Source organism: Oreochromis aureus, linkage group 19, assembly GCF_013358895.1.
Source record: "Oreochromis aureus strain Israel breed Guangdong linkage group 19, ZZ_aureus, whole genome shotgun sequence".
In the NCBI taxonomy this organism is placed as follows: domain Eukaryota; kingdom Metazoa; phylum Chordata; class Actinopteri; order Cichliformes; family Cichlidae; genus Oreochromis; species Oreochromis aureus.
In genome coordinates, this window is record NC_052960.1 from 16,600,491 (window position 1) to 16,622,541 (window position 22,051).

The following is a 22,051-nucleotide window of genomic DNA, read 5'->3' on the forward strand; positions in this document are numbered from 1 at the left end:
AGCGCACATAAAAACCCGAATCTTTTTCTCGGGTTTAAAGAAATACCTTTTCCTCCTTCCAGTGTTTTGGTAAAACTGCAAAGTGCAGTTTTGAAAAACAGTGGCAGTTGATAAACTGAGTCCTATCACACCATCCCATTGAAATTCCTCTCCTTCAGTTAAGTCTGTGAATGAGGAATTCTGCATCCATGGCGACCGGACTATAGTTTGCATAGAAATGAGAAGTATTAATGAAAGAGGTGGTGACAAGAACACACACACACATACACACGCTTTTCACTCTGTTTCTGGTTTGCCAGAAAGCACAAACATTCCCACGTGACGGTGGAGTTTGCTCCCTCCCTTACTGAATGCGCTCACAGTAGCGCGCTGGTGCACCTTCACGCGCACACGTTCTCGGGACTTCAAAAGTCTAGTTCGACTCAACTTTCCACCTTAAAGACTTTGTTAAAAGGAACTCAAACTCAGAGTAATACGGTGTTTTTTTATTATATATTTTTTCAGTTTCCGCAAAGGAAGGAGGGAGTGACCGTACTCTTCCCTTTCTTCTTCTTCCACTTCAAATGGGAATTACATGCGCGCGTGTAACTTTGCCTCACTTTTCTCTTCACTGACTGTCGGACCCGCTTCGCCCGAAACATGCCGGAGCGAATAAGCGTTTCGGACTTTGTGGTCCTGACAAACGAGGATTTGTCTTCTCCGGGGACTTCAACGTTTCAGTCTAAAATGAGCGACTGTCGGAGCACAGTTTCAGCCGTGGAGGAGGTGAGAGTTGTGGAAGCGGGAGGTGTGTGCAGAAGACATACACCTTTGTTGTTTACCTGACGTTTTATCCCTACGTGTAGCTTGTTTTTTGTTTTTGTTTTTGTTTTTTTAGTCCTAAAACTCAAGCTTTAAATTTTTTTGTAACATAGTTTGCAAGTGAGCACAGATTTCAGCAGTAAACTAGCTCTCTTTCACGGGGCGGTAATTTAATTCCAAAAGGTGTAGAACTTACAAATGTCAATTGCAGTGGCTTTCTGTGAGGAAAACGGGAATGTCAGTGCGTTCATTTCGGAATTTCATGATTCCTCAGTTTAGGACATGGGAGTAGGTTATGTTTCTAAACTGTGCAACTTGATGGGTGCTGCACTTGTAGAGGACAGGCTTAGAGTGCGTATATGATCTGTTCAGTATAAACCCCAGTGGCTGATTCAGCAAATGAGTGAAGGTTACATGAGGTTACAGTGTTCTTGTCGTCGGTCCAGTGGGAGTCAGAGTGCTGGGACACTAACAGAGCACACACGACACAGAAACATGCCTGAGTCACACAGAGTGATGGATTGTGTTTGTAAGGGTAAGCATGCACACGTGCCCATAGCTGCAAGCATGTGTGTCTGCATGCCCCTCTTCATAACTAGTACTTTGAAGACTTGTTTAAGGCTTCTCTGTGTGCACATTGGTGTTTTGTTTGAAATCTCTTTTCTCAAAGCTCCTCGGGCAAACGAGGAAGCAGAGGGAGCCCACTATGAACTTGGCCATAAAACAAATATTCCAAATGTGCATCTCAGTACTTCCTTGTCTATATTCTTTGTGACTAAACCTTATGGATCAGGGTTCTGCTGTGGTCCAGATGGATTTGTGTTTTTGGTTAGAGTCACATCAGTCTGAATCACTGCTCCTAGTCTGGATATCTTGATGCCCACCTCTAATAAGAGGAAACCTCACCAAAGCCAGAGAGAGATGAAGGGTGTTCTTTAGGAGTTCCCTGGCTTGAAAGTGAGACTAAGTGGAGACTCTAGAATAAAGAAGAGTATTTTAAACAGCTGTGTGATGCATTTAACTTGGGCTCATGTCCTTATTTATCAGCATGACACGCTGGAAAATACATGGCTGGAATTGCTGTTTAGGGAGGGTCATGGAATCCTACACATGTGAACACAACCAGATGTAAGGGCAGTTATTTCTTTTCATAGATGCTCAGATTATAGTTATCATGTTCGGTCAGCTCATCCAGGACTAGGTTGATTAGTGGCAGGAGTAAACCACAAGAAGAAAAGCAGAAATAAACAGTTTCACTTTCTTTAGCAATAGGCAACATTAGGCCATGTCATTCCCAGACATCTAATCTTGATCAATTGGTTGATGTGTTGAAATGTAACGCTGTGTAAATTTTCTCAGTGATAAGTGTAATCATCATGCCAAACTTAATGTGGTGAGTACAGATCATATATCAGTCAAGTCATCCAATGTTAAAGTCTACTCACACACCCGTACAGTGGGAATACACAGCCATGGATAATGAAGCAAAGTAACTGTAAGTGACGCTGCATTATATCAACATGAGTACACATGCATTGTTGGTCTGTTTCAGCTGAATGGTGGCTTGTCTCTAAAGTTTTTGCGCGCTCTTTCTCGCATTTATCACATTTAGTTCATCAAAAGCAACCTGTTTCACTGACCTGCCTCAGCTTGTTTCCACTGTTTATTGCCATCTGCCAACCAACTCACCAGAGGAAACTCCAGCAACTCCCATCTCTAGTCTCCACTAAATCACTTTCCCACTTCTTGACTATGGCGTCACATAACAGAACACACCCGCACCGCCTTTTAATTAATGAACTAACATTTAGGGAGTGGACCCGACCAAGAAGGCCTGTGGTTTGTAAACAACACCGTCCGATGAGGGAGAGTGTCTGTTAAGTCTAGATTGCTGGTTCATTAAAGCTATTTCTGGTGACGTGTAGGTGGAGTGTCGTAAGTGTAGTTCATTTAAGCAAGGGCCCGCGAGAGGAGCATAAACAATATGTAGCTTCAAATAGTTTGGGCTTTGAAGAGTTATTGTTCAGATACAACGAAGGCATTTTAATGTCTGTGTCATGTCTTTGTTATGTGATGGGGTTTTTTTTTAGTCTCACAGTGAAAAAGTGTTGTTTCAACGCAGAGAGTGACAGGTGCAGTCCATATTGTGACATCATTTGGGACTGTACACGACAGTGAAACGCAGACTATCATATGCTGGGTGAAGGCTTACTCATCTGTTTGGCTTTGTCACACACCGTGAGAAATTTAACCAACTCAGTTTCTCAGTGTAATTTCTGAAAAGCGTACCAATACACTTGCTGGCACTTTATTGTGTACACCTTTCTACTATTTGAATCCCATTCAGAAGTGCCTTAATTCATTGTGGCATCGATTCTACAAGTTACTGGACACATTCCTCAGAGATTTTGTCTATATTACCATGATAACTTCATAGTTGTTTTTAAAGATTTGTCGGCTGCATGTCCACATTGTGAATCTCCTGTTTTACCACACCCCGAAGTTGCTCTGTTGGACTAAGATCTGGTGACTGTGGAGGCCCTTTAAGCAGTTTGATATGATTTCAGTATTGTGAAGTGGCACGCTATCCTGCTGGAAGCAGGCATCAGAAGATGGATACACTGTAGTGATAAAGGAATGGACATGGTCAGCATTGCTGAGCATTGTTTAAATGCCAAAGGCTCCTTTGGCATTTAAACAATGCTCAGTTGGTAGTAAGGGGGAGAATATATGTCAAAAAAATATCTACCACACCATTACACTGCCTAAAACATGTTGATACAAGACAGGATGGATCCATGCTTGCGTGTTCAGACCCTACCGTTCACATTTCATAGCCAAAATCAAGACTCATCAGACCAGGAAATCATTTTCCAATCTTGTGTTGTCCGGTTTTGGTGAAACCATGAGAAATTGTAGCCTCATTTCCTGTTCTTAGCTGACAGGAGTGGCACCTGGTGTGGTCTTCTGCTGTTGTAGCCCATCTGTTTCAAGTTTCAACATGCTGTGCATTCTTAGATGCTCTTCTGCGTACTTGGCTAAAAGGAATGGTTATTTGAATTAAATTTGCCTTCCTATCTACTTGAAGCAGTCTGTCTGTTCTCTGAGATCAACGAGGCATTTTCACCCAGAGAACAGCTGCTCATTGGATGTTGGTTGTTGATGATCATCGTATGGGTGGGAAAATCCCAGTAGATCAACAGTTTTGAAATAGCCAGACCAGGCACCAGCAATTAAGCAAAGTTCACATTAACTTAAATCACTTTTCTTCCCCATTCTGTTGCTCAGTTTGAACTTAAGCAGGTCATGTTAATGATGTCTACATCCCTAAATGGATTAAGTTGCTGCCATGTAATTGTTGGTTTTAGATATGTGTATAAACAAGCAGATGAACTGGTGTAGCAAACAAACTGATGTAACAGAGCATTCAGTAAGCATACTTTTTGCTGTAAATGTTGAGTTACTGAAAGTGCAAACATCCTTATCTCATTCCTGATTTCTCTTTCTTTGCAGTCTCTGGAGACAGACCACATAGCCCTGCAGAGGATGAAGAAAACAATCAAAGCTATACACACTTCTGGAATCTGTAAGTGCCAGCGTCTCAAATGCAATTCTTATTCACTCAGTAGATTATGAGTTAAAGAAAACAATTCTCCCTGCACTTATTACTTAGAAAAGTCTCCTTAGTTCTCTTTTTTTTGCACATGAAAAAGGTGATACCGGAGAAAATGCAACAGAAGCACAATAAATTAGCTTACACAAGCTATAGTTGCGCAAAAGTTTGTATTTAAAGTGCTACAGTGCAAAAGGGAGCAACAGAAAGGGGAAGAAAGTAGGGTAATTTAAAAACAAAATCCCCACATAATGATTTCCATCTACACAGAAAGTAAAATAATCCATCTCTCGCTAGCCAGCTGTCAATCAAAGGTCAACCTCTATTTTGACTGTATGATCTGCTTAGTGCATAGGGGAGCCTTCAGTTCAATTCAGTTTTATTTATGCAGCGCCACGACAACAGTCACAACATTTCCTTATGTTGTAAGGTAAAAACCCTACAATATTAGAAAGAAAACCCCAACAAACATGTGATCCCTTAAGAGCGAGCACCTGGCGACAGTGGGAAGGAAAAACTCCCCTTTAACAGGAAGAAAACCTCCAATAGAGCAAGGCTCAGTGAGGGGCAGGTATCTACCACAAGCAGCTGGGGGCGAAGGGGAAAAAAGAAAAGCGCAGTGACACACTATGAGAGAAAGAACCAGAGTTTAATAATTACGAATGACCCTTCACATAATTTCTGCTATGGATGACGTCATCCGACTTGTGTTTATGAGTGAGGCCCCTTATTCTGGCACCCAGGTACGTGGGATGATGTTTATTTAAACAACACGCTCCATTGTTATGGGTTGTGTATGCGTTGGATTCTGTGTTTAAAGTAAATGGCTTTGGTGGTTTCGGCAACTACAAGGCGCCCTCTTCATTGACCTCAGTATCCACAAGGTCACCAAGTGAGTGCTTTCTGAGTTTGTGTGTGTGTTGTGTAGATTTATGACACTGTAGCTTGCCGCGGAGCCGTCAGATGTGGGCATGAATAACACATTAATGCTCACCTCAAAAACGTGTTGGAGAAACAGAGAAAATGCTTAACATATCCTGAGTTTGTTTTTCTAAAGTTGCTTGCAAGCCTCGCTTCCCATTTTAAGGCATTGGCTTGTACTTTTTAGTAAAATGAGTCAGCAGGCTAGCTGCACAGAGTCAGGCAACCAGATGCATTCAACTGTGCTATAGCATCTATAAAGAAATATTTCATTATTGTTTGCTTTGTCTAGTTTTTCACTGTCTCTCTAAGTGGAATCATGTGGATTAGTTCCAGTAATCCGAGGCTGGGAGGCCCTTCCCTTTCACTCATTATGCTATTGAACCTATTTAACAGTCCTGATGTTAGTTGTGACCAACAGTGTGACTCACAATGATAAAAAGCCTGACTCCCACTCCTCCCCCGTGCTGGTTTGATGCTCTGTTACTGTGTCACACGTATGTGCAAATTAAGAGATTCTTTTATTTCTTTCTCTATTCCCATAAGTACTCAGTACTTGTTTATGCCAAGATGCTGTGGCCTGTGAGTCTGTGTGTGTTCTGGTAGAGCAGTGAAAAAGCAGAGTTGCCCCGGTGGTATCTGTCAGTTAAAGGTCAGCTGTAACATCATCCTTTGAGCTACTCAGCGACTCAGCTGTTTGTTCTTTGATAGTTGCACGTATGTTTATTGTAATAATTTTTCTTTTCAACGGCCATGCAGCCACAAACTCTGCAGTTTTCATGCAAACCCCTGGATCTTGTCTCCTCCATCCCGCAGTGTGTCTGCATTCCTTCCTTAATTCACAATTTTTCTGTCAGACAAAATGTTCCATTTCTGCTTTTCAGCCAATGTTAGCCTGTCTCCCATCTGCAGTCAGTTTACCATTTTATATTTGTCTTGAAGTGGAAGTGGAGCAGAAACTTGCTGTGCTTCCTCCCCATGTCTACTTCTGTCTGTTTAGTCAGCTCTGGGTGCCTCTATAGATGTCAGGTCCACGTTATAAAGAGCCCATATTTGTTGATTTGCATCCAAGATTTCCTAGCTTGCATTATAACGCGTGTTTGTTCATCCTCTTTTAAAAAAACCTGTAGAATGAAACCTTGTTTTATACTATGTAAACAAAAGTCGTGCCCAGATTCTTCTCCATCAGCACTTGTTCATAAATATTCAACAGACCGAGAGCTCACAAAAGTCATGGCCTTTGAGAAAGGGACCTATAAGCCTCATGGACAAACATGAATTTCTATGTGTTCTGCTCCTCCTCCTCCACTGGGTGTAAACCGGTGCTAATTTGTCCCACATGCTCGCCTTGTTAAGCTATTCCCAAGACAACAAGTCAGTCTGCCTTTGTCAGATTTTCTGTGCCTGTAAATTACTCTGAGTCACTTGTTACGGTCTGTATCAATACTTACTCTGTGTGTTGTTTTTCAGCACATGTGGACAGCAAGGAGCAATATATTGAGCTGCTGGAGAACTTGGGAAATAGCCATCTGACTCAGGACAACAATGAAGTCTCCACAGGGTTCCTCAACTTGGCTGTGTTCACCAGAGAGGTCACATCCCTCTTCAAAAATCTGGTGGGTTAAAGAGGACAAAAGATGGGAATACAAGGGAAAGGAGACATTTGCTTAAATTCTGCTGCTTTTACTAGAGTTAAAATCATTTACACTAGGTGCATAGAACTAGGACTGAGGAAGAAATGGCTCTAATATACCCAAATATTCATATAATCGGAGAATTTTCAAAGGAAATGCACCAAATTTACTTTATTGGTCCCCATAAGCACATATGTGTGCTCGCATACTTACATGTTGCATGAACGAAGGTGGTTTTCAACAGCTGAATACTTGGGCCTTTTGTTTGAGGCAGTCCAGAACCCTCCCTCTGATAGTTTCTTTGGTGATGATAATTCATCCCAGACCTCTACGTGTGAGTCAGCGCGCACACACACACACACACACACACACACACACACACACGTGTCTGTGTCACACACACCCTGTGTCAGGGCCTCACAGGGGAGACTACAGCTTACAGATGTAAAAGGAAGTGGGCCCAAAAGCCTAAAAGGAGGGTGATTTAAGGAGTCGTACTGCAAAAAACTGCCTGAGCATGTCCCTTAATGCCTCGTTTGAGTGTTAGCATACGTGCCCCACTGTCTCAGTGTGCATATAAACATGAATCCATTGATTCGTGTCATCTGTCCATGTGTTGACATTGGAAGCCGGAATTTCCTTGTGTAAGAACTCTATGTGTTATCTATCGGTTACCCCAGTGTTTGGCTGCCAACCAAAACAAACTTGCCACTCTTCAGGCTGCTGTGTCAATATATCAAGGTTAGCTCTACAGTCGGCTCAAGGATGTGGTTGGACATTATTTATGTTAAGAGCAGGGTTCAGCTTGGTTGTAATTCACCAGAAGCCATAAAAAGGAAATATAGATGATAGTGATCCGAGGATGTGTATCAGTGAGTCATGATGAATGTATGTTGCCATGCATGCCAAAATACTCATGTGATGTACTTAGATGGAAGAACTGGTTGTATTACAGTAAAAAGCAACGTGTTGGGGTTATACTGGTTGTTTTGTGATTCATTCTTCCCAAATCCACAATGGCGTTAATCTAAACCTCATCCAACTCTCAAATGAATCTCACTTTACTTTGCACAAACACTTCATCTAGAGTCATTGCATCATCCTCCCACTTGGATTCGAGCATTGTAGTGGTGCAGTGTTTTGTTTTTGATGACTCGTTAGTTCAGAATAACAATATCACCGTGCTTGTGAGTTATCAATTTCTCATTCCCAGAAATGCACGTACAGACAGTCAGAGTGCGTAAAACTCAATGCGAGTGCATCTGTTTCTGCTTATACTACAGCAGCTAAAGGTCATCTGTGGCATTTTACGAAATATTTTTCCATTCTTCACTGATTTTTTTTTTTTTTTTGTTCTCTTACATGCTTCAGGTACAAAACCTTAACAACATCATGGCGTTTCCTCTGGAAAATGTGCTGAAGTCTGAGCTTCGGGACAGCAGATTAGTGAGTCTGGATTTTATTACTAATAAATGAAATGCTCATTTAATTACTGCTACCTAAACTGGTTCACGTGTGATAAAGTTTTATCGTTATTGTTTATCTAGCAACACATATGTGGATTGTAATTCCATTTTTGAAAAAAAGAAGTGCACATTTTTTGCCAAATATGTGAGGATAGCTCAATATTATAAAATAGAACAAGATGTTTAGATGTTACAGTCCACACAGAAATCTTCCTATGAGCCATCCGAAAGCCTCACGATGACTTTATATAGTCAAGATGCAGGGCTTTGTATCTGAGGTTCTGTTTGTATATGTGATATCATTGTCTGGAAGAATGATTAAACTATTGCAGTGTAAACTCTATTTTAGGGCAGATTTCCTCTGGCAGAAGTTGTAGTCACTTAAATGTTGAGCCCACTAAAGTATTGTGTAATATAAGATTATTTATCCAAATTAAATAATAAGAGTTTGCTACGTTCCAGCGCAGAACTTACCCGTCTTGCCAAGTATTTAACCTTTTGATTTGCCATGCTAACAGACTAGTGAGTAATAACCAGCCAGTGCTTCTGCAATCTCCCATCTCTGCCCTGTCTTTTAAACAGCTGACTCTGCAACTGAATATTGCTTCACTATAACTGTGAAAGAAGGCACAATGCCACTGAAATCCTGTTCATCCAGATAGCAGACTAGCCAGGACAATTGCATGACTAATTGCATCACAGTGTGTTACCTGTCTCGCTCCACCCGCTTGAGTAATAACCAGGAAGAGCTGTAAAATACAGTTATTACTGTGTGTAATGCAATGGGGACATATTATTAATCGTTTTCTCTCCTCTCCCCTCAAACAGGAGCTCAAGAAACAAATGGAGAAGAGCTGGAAGGATTACGATGTAAAAATGTAATTATCCATACTCTATCCATACTGTTACTTCACATTCAGCTGCAAGAGTCAGACTGCAGTAGAGTTCTTCATCATTGGCTCATTGTTTTCCTGAGAGTAAACAACCTTTTAAAAGCTGCACTGTAGATATGATGTAGTAACGCCATAGCCTCATGTGGCATTTTGATTTGTGCGATGATAACGGCGCCGTGAAATGAAAATGTTTGTATGTCAGAGGCTGTAATTGTATCTGGCTTGCTCATAATGCCAATGCAAGCCAGTAATCTTGGAGTGCAGCCTCATGCCTTTTTAATAGCTTGGTTAATCCATGTATAGCCCTCTGTGTCCTTGTCCTCTGCATTGCAGCAACTTAAGCAAAAGTAACTTTTGTTTCACATTTGTTAACTCCAGCTCTATTGCATCTTCATATGCAGTTTTAGTTGCCATTGTCTGATGTTAGCAGATAAACACGATATATACACCCATTTCCAGCAAGTGTTTTTCCAGTGAATTTGCAAAATAATGCAGGCACAATGGTTCACGAAGTGTAAATGCTCATAAATCCATAGCCACTTGCACAGGCCTCACATTGATGCATGACAGAAATATAGATGAAGATAGTGACGAATGTGTTTGCTTCAAAAGAATAATGTATTATATTTCTTTCTCATGTGGGGTTTAGGAATTTGTGTGGCAGCATAAGTTAATAAGATAATGATTCATATCCCAAGGTCATTCCCAGTTACTTTAAAAAGAAATCAAGCCGAAGCATTTGCACTTTACAGCCGTTATTTGATTTCATTCCAGCTCTGGTTCAAAGTGTTTTATAATGCTGTAAGGAGATTACATTTCATCCAACTTCCTCGCTCTACACAAGAAAGGGAAGCATGATGGTGGAGTTTGTGATGGAGTAAAAGCTGCACGTTCATACAGACAGAGCTGATCAGATTTAGCTTTTGTGACACACATCGTGTGTGCAAGTAAAGACGGATAACCTTCTTTATGTCTTCTTTTCATTCTTTCTTCCATTCCCTTCCCCCCTCCAGAGTGAAGCTAGAGAAGGAGAGGAGGGAAAAGAACAGGCAGCTGGGACTGATCAGGACAGAGGGATCAGATGGAGCAGAGGACATGGAGAGAGAGAGACGGATCTTCCAGCTGCAAATGTGTGAGGTGGGGAATTGGTGCCAGTCAAAATACCATACGCCAGACTCCGTTGGCATACCTGAGCTGGGCTTCATTTATTTTACCAGGGTGGTCTGCTTATGTAGGTTACATATTCTATTCATGGTGGACTGGTGGTCACTCCTTTTTGTGTCTCTTCACTCCAATTCCTTTGAGGGAAAAATATATTTCATTAGGCTTAAACATGAGCATAGTTATTGAGTCTCAAAACTGAATTTCAGAATAGGTGGTCCTATAGAGTAGCACACAAACCAAATTCAAACGCAGGTAATTGTGCATCATCATGCATAATCAATCACCAGATTGGGGGAAATGGGTGAAAAATGCACTTGTGGTGTAGTCCTAACCGAGTTTGGTGGTGCAAATGCAGCTGGAGAAAAGCCTGAGGAAAAAAAGTAGTCTTATCTTGACTGAGACCAGCTGTGGAGACAAAGAGGAGAGGCAGGGGAAGATGAAATTTCCACTTGTTGCAGCTCACCCCAAACCCTCTGTCTATTAATCTTTCTTTCCACCTACATATATGTAAACTCAGTAAATCACACAAAATGTCACGCGAATGAGCAACACTGAGCTGCTTCAGGTAGAGGGTGATGGATGAATCCAGATGAAGGTTTTATGGGGCAAAGACTAAAGTACAATGTAGTCATTCATTCCACACAGAGCTAAAACCCCATAGCTTGCACTCAAAGTCTCTCTCTCTTTTTTTTACATTACATCATTACATAATGTGAATTTGTGTGTTTTTTGTTTATCAATAAAGACTCTTTACACTCGAGACATACAGTTAAAACATGCAATAAACACATTAAAGGTGTGCACTCAAGGGTGGAATTTAAGCTACTGAAAAACGGTAGCGTCATGCTTCGCTGCATGTTTTTACAGACCCATCGGTCCTTTCTATGGAGAGTGGATTCAGAGGTGTTTTTAACTGTCTGTGTTTATTCTTTTAGTACCTTTTGAAGATCCAGGAGCTGAAGGTGCGTCAGGGTCCTGATCTTCTCCAGAGCCTCATCAAATATTTCCAGGCTCAGCTGAGGTCAGTATCTCTGCTGGCATTTACTTTCACAGATTTGTTGAGTTTTAAGGGATTCTGCACAGCAGTCGGTCTTTTGCAAAGCCTGTTGTGGTTCTTGTTAACCATTTACCCTTTTTATTCCTACCTAGGCTTTTTTTTTAATGTGGGAGTGAAACTGTTGTTACAGTTTCAGTATGGGGTGTTTTAGTTGGTGTGAAATCAGATGTTTAAAGTAAAGTCCTTGACTCAGCATTTGTTCTTTTTCTGATCTCAGTTTCTTTCAGGATGGGCTGAAAGCTGCAGAGAATCTCTCTCCCTTTATCGAGAAGCTTGCTTCATCTATTCACACGGTACACATGAAAGCTGCTCTGTGTTTTTCACTCCTCCTGGATTATATGCATTTTATTTTATACAGTGTTGCTGTTATTTTAAAAGAATATTTGAGTGACTAAGAGGTCAAAATATGCACATACCCCACATATTGATGCTATCATTCTAACAGACTACTTTTCTTCATTCATTTATGTTTGGGAGGGAAAAAACTGTGCACATGTAGAATTTTACAGTAAAACCCTGTGTTATGTTTTAGCATCTACTTTTTCAATGTTGGTCTTTCACAACAGCCAACCCCCTCCCCACTGAATCCACAAGCAGCGACTGTTTAAAGCAGTCTCTTCCCAGAAATGCTTGCCCTCGTTTTCCAATAGATGGAAATGAATGTATCATTCATTTTCATACTTTCCTTAGTACACATCTATTTCTCCAACCGCTTTAACTGGGTTTCTGCCTGCGCACTATTTGCCGTGCTCCGTTTTTCTGGTTGGAGCTGCTGGAAACAGACTGTTAACTGTGATATTGGAAACGTTAGAGGTTTTTCTGGTTCTTCATGGGCAGAACACAGAGCCGTTCAGACATGCCAGACCTCAGTCTCAGGAAGGAAATTCAGATAGAATCTGTGTCATGGTTCCCCAGGAAAATAAAATACTTAAACTTCCCAGTTAAACTGGCCTGTGTTGCTTGTGAGTGTGGTCATTCTGCTTCTTAATACAAAATGGAAAACCTCAGAAGACTACACACCCAAATACTGAACTCTGTTCTAGATCATTTAGATCGTTACACAAAGCTGTGTGTTGTCATTCCACACCCAGAACAAATGGAAAAAAAACATGTATGTGATCAAGTGAACATATTCTCTTCTTCCAACTTTTTTTCTTCTTTTTTCTAGTAAAAATATTTTCATGGTGTGTTTTGTAGGTACGCCTAGACCAAGATGAAGAGGTAAAACAACTCACGCAGTTGAGGGATTCTCTTAGATCACTTCTACAAGTGGAGGGCAAAGAGGTATGTTTATTTATGTTAGACTCTTTATTTATGTCTGGTAAGTTAACTTACTGTAGACCTTTTAATTTGTCTGTGTAAAACCAATATCAGCGCTATAAAAAGCCCAGGTGCACTGGCTTTAAGTTTCCTGCTGATCACAACAGTAGTGTTTTGCCACCGTTGTTATTGTATTGCTTTGAATTTTTATAATCTGGAGAACTGGTTTGAAGCTTTAAAGTTAAATCCTTAAATCCCTGTTTATATTCCAGGAGTACCTCAACAGGAAAAACTCTGGCAATGGGTATAGCATTCACCAACCGCAGGGAAACAAGAAGTACGGAACGGAGAAATCCGGTTTCCTGCTTAAGAAGAGTGACGGGTGTGTAAAGGCATTAGCTGGTGTCACGTATGAAGTTGGAACACAAGCATTTTGCAGGAATTGCAAGTACATGCAAAATAAGGAGAATGCAGTAAATGGTGCTCACTAACATTGTAAAAGACAGAAATGATCTCAGCTGGGTGAAAATTAAGTAAGTATGGCACAGAGAGAGAAGGGCTAGTGCAAACTTTGTCTGCCCCAGCTGGTCTTCATTATTGTGAGATGAACATTCAAGCAGGGGCCCCTCCTGTGGAACTTATTGGCAGACTGGCTAGCTAGCTGATCCAACTTTTGCGTCATGCGCATGCACGAACACACACAGACAGACACACACAGTCCTAGATTAGTGTGTGATAAAGAGAGGGGATGTGGTTCAGTAGGGCAAATAGAAGGCTTTGGGGGAGTAAACTTTTCTCAGGCCACTGACAAAAAACAGAACATGTGCTTAGCAGTTTTACCTGATTCAATCAAGATGATGAAAACAGGAGTACTGTGAATAGGAATAATCTGGGCCAGCAGAGTGTATCTAATGGTATCTGTTAACATGGCTTTCACTTAATGCACTGCACACATCATACAGAGAGATAATCAAATACATGAAGAATATATTCATTGTTTTTTTTTTTGTTTGTTTTTTTTAAATAATAATTGGACTTTTTCTTCTTTATTTGTGTTTCATCTCAAAGGATAAGGAAGGTTTGGCAGAAGAGAAAGTGTGGAGTCAAATTCGGCTGCCTGACTATTTCCCACAGTACGGTGAGGACTCATGATTGATATTGTGCTTTTAGACAATAAATGCCACATGAGGTAAACTGTCAGGAGGGATACAGCAAATATTAAGATAAAAGTTCATCGGACACTGAATTCTGCCCAGATTCTCTGATACATACTGATACAAATGTGTTTGTCTTCAGATCAATCGACCCCCAGCCAAGCTGAACCTGCTGACCTGTCAGGTGCGACCGAACCCCGAGGACAGGAGGACCTTTGACCTTGTCACTCGTAGGTTTATTTTTAACTTTTGACCTTCAAGCTTTCCCCTCAACATATGATCATTAAAGACTGTAAAGAGTCATCTGCAGCACAGATGACTTGGAAACTTGCCTCTTTGGTCCTCGCATTTGAAATCAGGATCTGAGACATTTCATTTTGGCGTAAATGGCAGACATTCTCAGTGATTAATATGAACTGCTGCGCGGTAAAACAGGGGTGGTTGTGTGCTTCATGCTTGTTTCATGCCATATCTAGTTGCGCAAGCTTTATATTCACGGTTATCTTTCAACCCTCTCTGCTCCAATTTCTACTGTGTAATTTAGTTTCCAAGATAATATTTAACTTTTTTTTTTTCCCTCTCCATAGATAACCGGACATATCATTTCCAGGCAGAAGACGAGCAGGAATGTTTGATGTAAGCTTTGAAAGTCCTGTAGGCTGCATGCTGGTATTTTTGTGTGTTTTCTCATTATAAAGCATGCCATACCCTTTTTATGTCAGTGGAGGTATGTATAAGAAAGAATCTTTGCAATGTACACATGAACAGCCAGGACTCCAGTCAGAGACAATAATTCGTTCCTGTAAGGAAAGGGTTAAACATGTTTTCATGAAAGAAGAAAGGCTATAATTTGATGGCTTATGCAGTAAAGAACAAGCTGAGCCGACAATTTACAAAAAGTAAGACAAACTAAATGATGCAGAAAGACTGTTTGAGTCTGAGAGAAACCTAGTCGGTTCTGGGTGGGAATTTTCTTGGTAGCCACAGGCAGCAAGCAGGGGAACTTTGTGTGTTCTGATGTGGTTTTGGATGGGATTGCAAGTGGGGTTCTTCGTCCGCTGTCCTTCCCTTCTGTGTGGGCCTCCAGGCTGTTTCTTTGATGTGATGAGCTATGTAAGTTTAGGGGTACAATGAGAAGTGGTTTAAATGGAAAAGTACCCAAGCTTCAGAAATGACAGATGTGAGAATCACAATAACTCTAGGTGGATTAAAGTTGAATTAGTCATAATTCAACAACAAAAAACATGCATAAAAAAAATTGTTTAGCATTTTTTGATGTTTTAGTGAAAGAGTCTTCTCATTTCCCATGGTGTCACCGACTCTCTGTGGCTTAAACTTCAAAATTAATTGTTACAATATATGAAATTTAATAACAATGTTCTAAATGTATATCTCTCTGCACTTTAGTTGGGTGTCCGTGCTGCAGAACAGTAAGGAGGAGGCCCTGAATACAGCGCTGGGTGGGGATCAGCTTCACCTCCAGGACAGTGGGCTTCAGGAACTTTCCAAAGCCATTATTGCTGAGCTTCGACACATGCCTGGCAATGAGGCCTGCGCAGACTGTGGAGCTCCAGGTTGGCCAGTCATTCTTATATATGGTTACAGAATTCAGTATGTAATTACATTTGTTTTATGAGCATAATGAATAATCACCAGCTGTGTATCGCAGATCCAACATGGCTGTCGACCAATCTGGGCATCCTGACGTGTATTGAGTGCTCCGGCATCCACAGAGAGCTAGGGGTCCACTACTCCAGGATCCAGTCCCTCACTCTGGACCTACTGAGCACCTCCGAACTTCTGGTACTAAATAGACACATGGGAACAGACAGTCTGCAGGAAACTTGACAGACATTTTTTTTTTCATTTTTTGGTCTGCATATCCTACTTGCAGACATTATGCAACAATGTGCTATTCTTTGAAATGTCTTCACGTCACATATTTGTGGATCTATTGTGTGTCCCTCCAGCTGGCCGTCAGTATTGGCAACACTCGATTCAATGACATCATGGAGGCAGGCCTTCCAAATGACTCTGTCAAACCATTGCCACAAAGTGACATGTGAGTCTCTGATTTATAATTTAAGTGATCATGAAAATGAGTTATAAATACACACTGCCTTTGACATTAAGAATAACTTCAACAATCCCAGCTTATTAGTTTATTTTATTGAATTGCATTTGCTTAACAACCAGGAATGCCAGGAAGGAATACATTGTGGCAAAGTACGCTGAGCGTCGGTACGTCCTACGCAGAGAAGAAGCAAATCCTAGCCTGCTTTATGAAGCCGTGAGGAGCCGTGACCTCGCTTTGCTTCTGCAGCTCTATGCTGAGAGAGCAGATCTGGCCAAACCACTCACACTCCCCGAAGGACAGGTAAAGATAACTTAAAGCCACAAGTGGATTTCCACACATTCATTTCCTCCTGAAAACTGCCCTGTTAGGGTGGGGAAAGCTTGTAATAAACCCTTATTACACGCCCATCCAGTTTGTTTACAGGTTTAAAGGGAGAGGTTTTAAAATGTTGCTTTGTTGTTTTCACTCTAGAAAAGTTGACAGAAGTAAAGACAGAAATCCACCTAATGTTTTTAAAAAAAATATCTATATGACACAGTGTTCATATAATGCAAGTAAACAGTTGCAGTATGTGAAATATATTTAAGGTGGGTGTGTCATGAGAGGCCCTCCCATCTCTTTTAACCTTTAATTTAGTCTTTACCCTCCTCTGTTGTCTCTCTCCAACGCCTCGCCTTCAAGTCTTTAATCATATTCTGCCCTCCTGTTATGCACTTCCTAGTCATCGCATGTGCGCGCGTGCGCGTGTGTGTGCTTGTTTGTGTTGGTTGGCTTTCATTTATTATTTCAGCTCTTAGGTCAGAGCTCATGTCTCTGGAGAACAAATAAGCCAGGCTCATTGAATTATGCAGGCTGTTCTGTCTTTCTTCTGCCCCTCCTGTTTGCCCTTCATATAAACAGATAAGGCCTGAAGCTTTTAGCAGTTTTTAACACACCAACATGAAACTGTTGTTGCATGGTCAACCTCTGACTTAAGCTTTAGTGTTATCATATTTGTAAGACTGATTTTTAACATATAATGTGTGGCCACTTCAGGTGATTGACTGAAGTAGCTATGCAAAAAAAATATGTAGTACAAAAGGAAGATCTCTTTAAATGTCACCAATTCGACTTTGTTTATCTTTGCTTTCATTAAGGGACTCAAGGAGACAGCGCTCCATCTTGCTGTGCGTCTGGAGGATAAAAGCTCTCTGGCACTTGTGGATTTCCTTTGTCAGAACAGGTCAGACATTGATGTGTAGCATGTTTTACTTACTTTGCATGGGCAGTTTGGTTTTTGCTTTAGTACAGTTTTATGCCATCTATCAAATCTATACATTCATCCTACAGTAACTGTCTGGAGAAGAGAACTGCAGAGGGGAACACGGCCCTTCACTACAGCGTCTTGTATCATAAGCCTGAATCTCTTAAGTTACTCCTCAAAGCGAAAGCAGCGCTTCAAACAGGTACATTTTACTCTGTTAATTGTATTTCTCTTTTGCATAGTGTCACAAGTAGAAAGCCGCTATTCTTTCTTTCTCCTGTAGTGAACTCGGCAGGAGAGACGGCCTTGGATACTGCCAGGAGATTGCAGCATAAACAGTGTGTCGAGCTGGTGAGATCTCACTTCCCCTTTAGCTTTTAAAGTTTTTAATTCATAATACTCAGAACACACACTGGCAGGAAGTAAGTTCAGCTGAGGAATCAAGTTGCAACATTATAATACCTACCAGAAATCCAACTCCAGAAACAAAATGACCCAATTTCCACAGCTGGAAACACTACCTTGAAATAACTCCCTGTGCAGCAGAGCTCAGCTAGGGAACCCTATCCTCATTGGGTCCCAGTGTGTATCATTCATAAACAGGTTTTATTTTCTTACCGGCCATCTGCCCTGCTGAATCAGACCTGCCTTGAGTAACATCCTGTTTGATTGTGAGAAATCGTAGTTGAAAAGAATCCTTTGTGGAACAATTAAAAAAAAAAACTTAGACGAGTAAACTGCAAAATTCTTGCGTTGCATAATCGGCTGTACCACTTTTAGCTTGCAATCACACACGACTGTTTATGTGGAAGGCGCCTTCGGATGTAGACTGACTCTTTGGACTTTTGGTTTCACTTTGGTGAAAAATGTTGACCCAAGAGTCAAACTTCCCCTTCATGCCTTTTTTCCTGCTAGCTGTATTTTTTGTATTTTGTATTTTTCAAACAAACAAAACTACAAAACATTAGCAAGCAAAATAAAGAGAAGACGGCAATCAAGTCAGCATAGGAGTGAAATAATTTAGGTTTGATATAACAAAGTTAACTGGTCAAATAAAGTCGTGTGTACTAATGTAGATAGTCAAATATTCTGTTTGTGCTCTTTTGTGTTTGTGTTTTTTAGTTGGAGCTGGCGCAGAGTGGGAAGTTTAACTCTCAGATACACGTAGAGTTCACGTGGGAGACGCAGTCTCAGGAATTCTATGACAGTGAAGATGACCTAGATGAGAGGGTAAATGACACACACACTAACCACAGTCATTACTGACCTTACCTTTAAGTCAAAATAGACTGTGAAAAGCTTGGACTTTTTCCTTTCATTTTACATTATCCATTTTGGAAAGTTTCTGAATAAAATTAAACGAAGAAAGATGAGGCGGCACTTTAGAAATTAATGTTTTGTTTATTATCTCCTAACTCCAGATGAGCCCATTACCCAAAAACCGATCTCCTCTGTCATCAAATGGAAGTGGCGGACCTTCATTTGCCCACTGGAGTGTCAGTTCTTCCGCTGCTAGTACAAGTAGCAGACCTTGTCAGGCTTACGAGAATATAGAATTTCTATATAAAAATCCACCAGTCAATAGCGCCCCCTCTGGAGCTTCAATGCCTCCACCACTGCCAGCTAAATCCATCCAAAGAGGTAAGCTACGTTATACAGATTCGCTAGATTAAAAATAAATGAACAATTAATGAGTTATATAAGCCAATGCTGTTTTTATTAATATACATTGTTGCTCTTTTTCTTCTTTTTTTGCCCTCCACAGGCCGCTCAGACCCACAGATCTCAGTCACACCACATGAAGGAAACCAAATTCCACGACGCTGCTCGAACCCATCCTATCACTCATCCAGTCCCCAGATGCAGGCACGACACAGTCCTCCTTCAGGAAATACAGAAAACCAAGGCCAAGGTGGGAGACCCCCTAGGTCTCCAAATGGACAAGCAAGCCTGCTCAGGGCGCATAGGCAGACATGGGATGGTCATCCTGGTTTGAGTTCTGGATCTCAAAGTGGTGCCACATCAGGATTTTCTCAGAATCACATAGGGCCTGTCAGGTGAGGAAGAAGAATGTGAATCTAGCTCCTGTTGTTTTAATACTACACAGTTTAGTATAGTTTGATCTTGTTATTTCTGGGTTATTTTCCAGTTCGGAGAAGACCACGTCATACCGCCGCACGAGCGGTGGAGGAGGCAGCCAGGGAAAGTGTAGCGTTTTGTCTCCGGCCTGTGTGGGCAGCCAGGAGGATCTGTACTCCACCCCAGGAGGGAATAGTAAAGCCTTTAACCCAGCTACTGCTCCAGCCCCCGCCCCTTCGTCCTCACCTGATTTGACCTGTATCCCACGTCCTCGCAGGAATGCTATGGTACAAACGACAAAGAAACCTTTTTGTATTATTTTTATCTTTTTTAATTCAAGTTCTCCATGTCACACGCTTCCATTTCAGGAGTTTTTCACTGGGTTAAAAACACTTAAGAGATTTCACAGTCAGTGTATGAATTTGCTGGTGGCACACTGAGAAGCGTAGCTTACAGAAGCATATGTCCTTTCCAGGTTTCTAACAGCAGGCCACATCAGAAGCGCGTCAAGGCTTTGGTGGACTGCCGAGCCGTCAGTTCTGAGCAGCTCGCCTTTTTCAAAGATGAAATTATTGTGGTCACAGCCACTAATGACCCCCACTGGTGGGTAAGTGTAACTACAGATTCATTACGACCTATTTTCCACTCAGTAGCAGTTTTTTGCATGAAGGCCCAGCCATCAGTCTAACCTTGTTCATTCACCCACTACATACTTTGTTTCTTTCAGTAGTTTACTCAGGAGTCAATCCAACAGTTATTACGATTTGGCATTTGTGTGGATTTGTATATTTAGAAACTCAGAATAAAGTACAGTAAAATAAATTACCAAAGTTAAAAAAAGTTAAAATAAATTGACTGGAAATAGTACATAGAGGGATTTGATTGACAGACATATATTTTTCCTAACAGACTGGTCACATAGAGGGGGATCCATCCAGGAGTGGGACCTTTCCTGTAAACTATGTACACAAACTAACAGACTGAAGAGGGAACAGAATATTCTTCAAAATGGCAAAACTCAACCATTTGATCCTTGGAAGTTGATCATCACAAGTTGGAATTTATCCAGGAGTGGACTGTATTATTTTTCTTGGATACAACTGGAACTGACAACATTCCCACACAACGATTTCTTGGCAAAGGGATATGTGAACATTGCGACTTTAGGATTTTAAACATTTAGTATCCCTAGAAGGCAATAACAAGAACTGAAAGCTTTCTTGCCACCCTTTCTAAAACCCTAAACAGCTATTAAAAGGAACATGTTGTGCATTTAATGTCTAATGTTCATTTGACCATTAATCATATATTTGTATAGCAAATGCTGAAGTTGCTTATACTGATCAAGGACTTGTACATAGAGTCAATATTTACTTGTAGGGCAGAAACCCTGTAAGGCACTTTAAACTCTGAAGGAATCTTCAGAAAAGCTGGCACAGCTGTAAGTGTGTACATAGCCAGCTACTGAATTGGGATGTAGCTTTTTTCCCCCCTTTTCCTTTGTTCTTAGTGGAAACTGTTAAACTGTTAGGAATCGCAGTAAACTGTGACTTGGATATAAGGTTCAAACCTGCTCAGTGTCTCAGTGCCGCCTGCCTGGGAACCTGCCAGCCAGTCTGCCTCCTGCAGGCGTCTGGACACCCCAAGGAGAGATCAGAAACTTTACCCCAGCCATGTTGACTCTCTGCATAGCTCTCTGGCGGCATGGAGAGCGGAGGATCCAGTTTCTTTTGGCTGTAGGCACTATTCTCTGGAGAACCTGGAGTAACGATGGCGTTAAGAAAAAAAAAGACTCTTCTGTACTACCAGGAAATGGCACTTTAAGAGGGCTTGTTAAGAATAGCACCCCACTGCAGTAATTTGTTCAGTGAACACATCTTTTCATACACACAGTGGTCTTCAGGATCCTTTAGGAAAGAAAGGATAGGAAAGCAGAGAATGGGAGAGCTTTCACTGCCAGACGTAAATCTTCAAATCTTAACACATTTCACAGAATTTAACACACAACTTCTTGTACATACGTGTCTGAAATGTCTATATATGTGTACTCATCCAGAGTATATAACACAATTTTTTAATTTTTACATTTTATGTATCATAAAGGACGATATCATTACAGATAATGTTACTTCATGTCACGAATTTGATGTCCTCTCATTTGACATCTTTTGTCTTCTGGTGTTTTGTTAGTTGTTAAATGACTGTGGATGGGAGCGGATGGACACAGATGCATAATGTATTCATAAAGCATTCTTTCTCATTAAACTAAAAACTTGTCACAGTTTCTTCTGGCAAATAAATCATGACAGAAGCAGGTTATTTAAAGATGACAACAGTTTACTGCATCTGTAGTAGGAACTAGCAGATTAGCTAATTTTGTGTGTATTTGGCACATACACATTAAACTTGTTTAAGTCCTTTGATGTCTTTTATACTTTTAAATAAGGTCAGATGTTTTGGTACCAAGGAGGTCATCTACTAATCAGAAGGTTGGTGGTTCGATCCCTGGCTGATTGAGTGTTTGTGCCAAACTGTTACTGGGTGAGATTCTGAAGCCCAATTCGCTCTGGATGTGTTAATCAGTGTGTGAGTGATATAAGACATGAGTTGCATAAAGTGCTTTGAGTGCTTAAGTGTAGTAGGGGAGTGCTATATACAAACCAGTCCATTTATTTCAGCACATTATTAA

General features: G+C 41.0%; 1 protein-coding gene across 2 annotated transcripts; it reads left to right on the forward strand.

Annotated features, from left to right (window-relative positions):
* The first annotated feature begins 346 nt into the window (after positions 1-346).
* asap3 (ArfGAP with SH3 domain, ankyrin repeat and PH domain 3) lies at positions 347-21,783 on the forward strand. Of its 2 annotated transcripts, none has more exons than XM_031758235.2 (26): positions 347-765; positions 4,315-4,387; positions 6,806-6,951; positions 8,341-8,415; positions 9,264-9,313; positions 10,342-10,465; positions 11,428-11,513; positions 11,767-11,842; positions 12,747-12,833; positions 13,082-13,191; positions 13,878-13,947; positions 14,106-14,193; positions 14,551-14,599; positions 15,371-15,537; positions 15,633-15,766; positions 15,934-16,025; positions 16,160-16,340; positions 17,177-17,262; positions 17,370-17,485; positions 17,567-17,634; positions 18,406-18,513; positions 18,705-18,924; positions 19,049-19,340; positions 19,433-19,649; positions 19,838-19,965; positions 20,272-21,783. In XM_031758235.2, coding segments are annotated over exons 1-26 (2,970 nt in total). In that variant the 5' UTR covers positions 347-639; the 3' UTR covers positions 20,273-21,783. The 2 variants fall into 2 exon arrangements, with proteins under 2 accessions (XP_031614095.1, XP_031614094.1); XM_031758234.2 differs by having other exon boundaries at positions 348-765; positions 19,838-19,969.
* The last annotated feature ends 268 nt before the right edge of the window (positions 21,784-22,051 follow it).

Excerpts from the sequence above, each read along its gene's own strand:
- asap3 (XM_031758234.2), top strand. The coding sequence starts at position 640 with ATGCCGGAGCGAATAAGCGTTTCGGACTTTGTGGTCCTGACAAACGAG. Across the intron at positions 11,843-12,746 it reads TTGCTTCATCTATTCACACG|GTACGCCTAGACCAAGATGA; the intron begins GTACACATGAAA and ends TGTGTTTTGTAG. Across the intron at positions 14,194-14,550 it reads GACCTTTGACCTTGTCACTC|ATAACCGGACATATCATTTC; the intron begins GTAGGTTTATTT and ends CCCTCTCCATAG.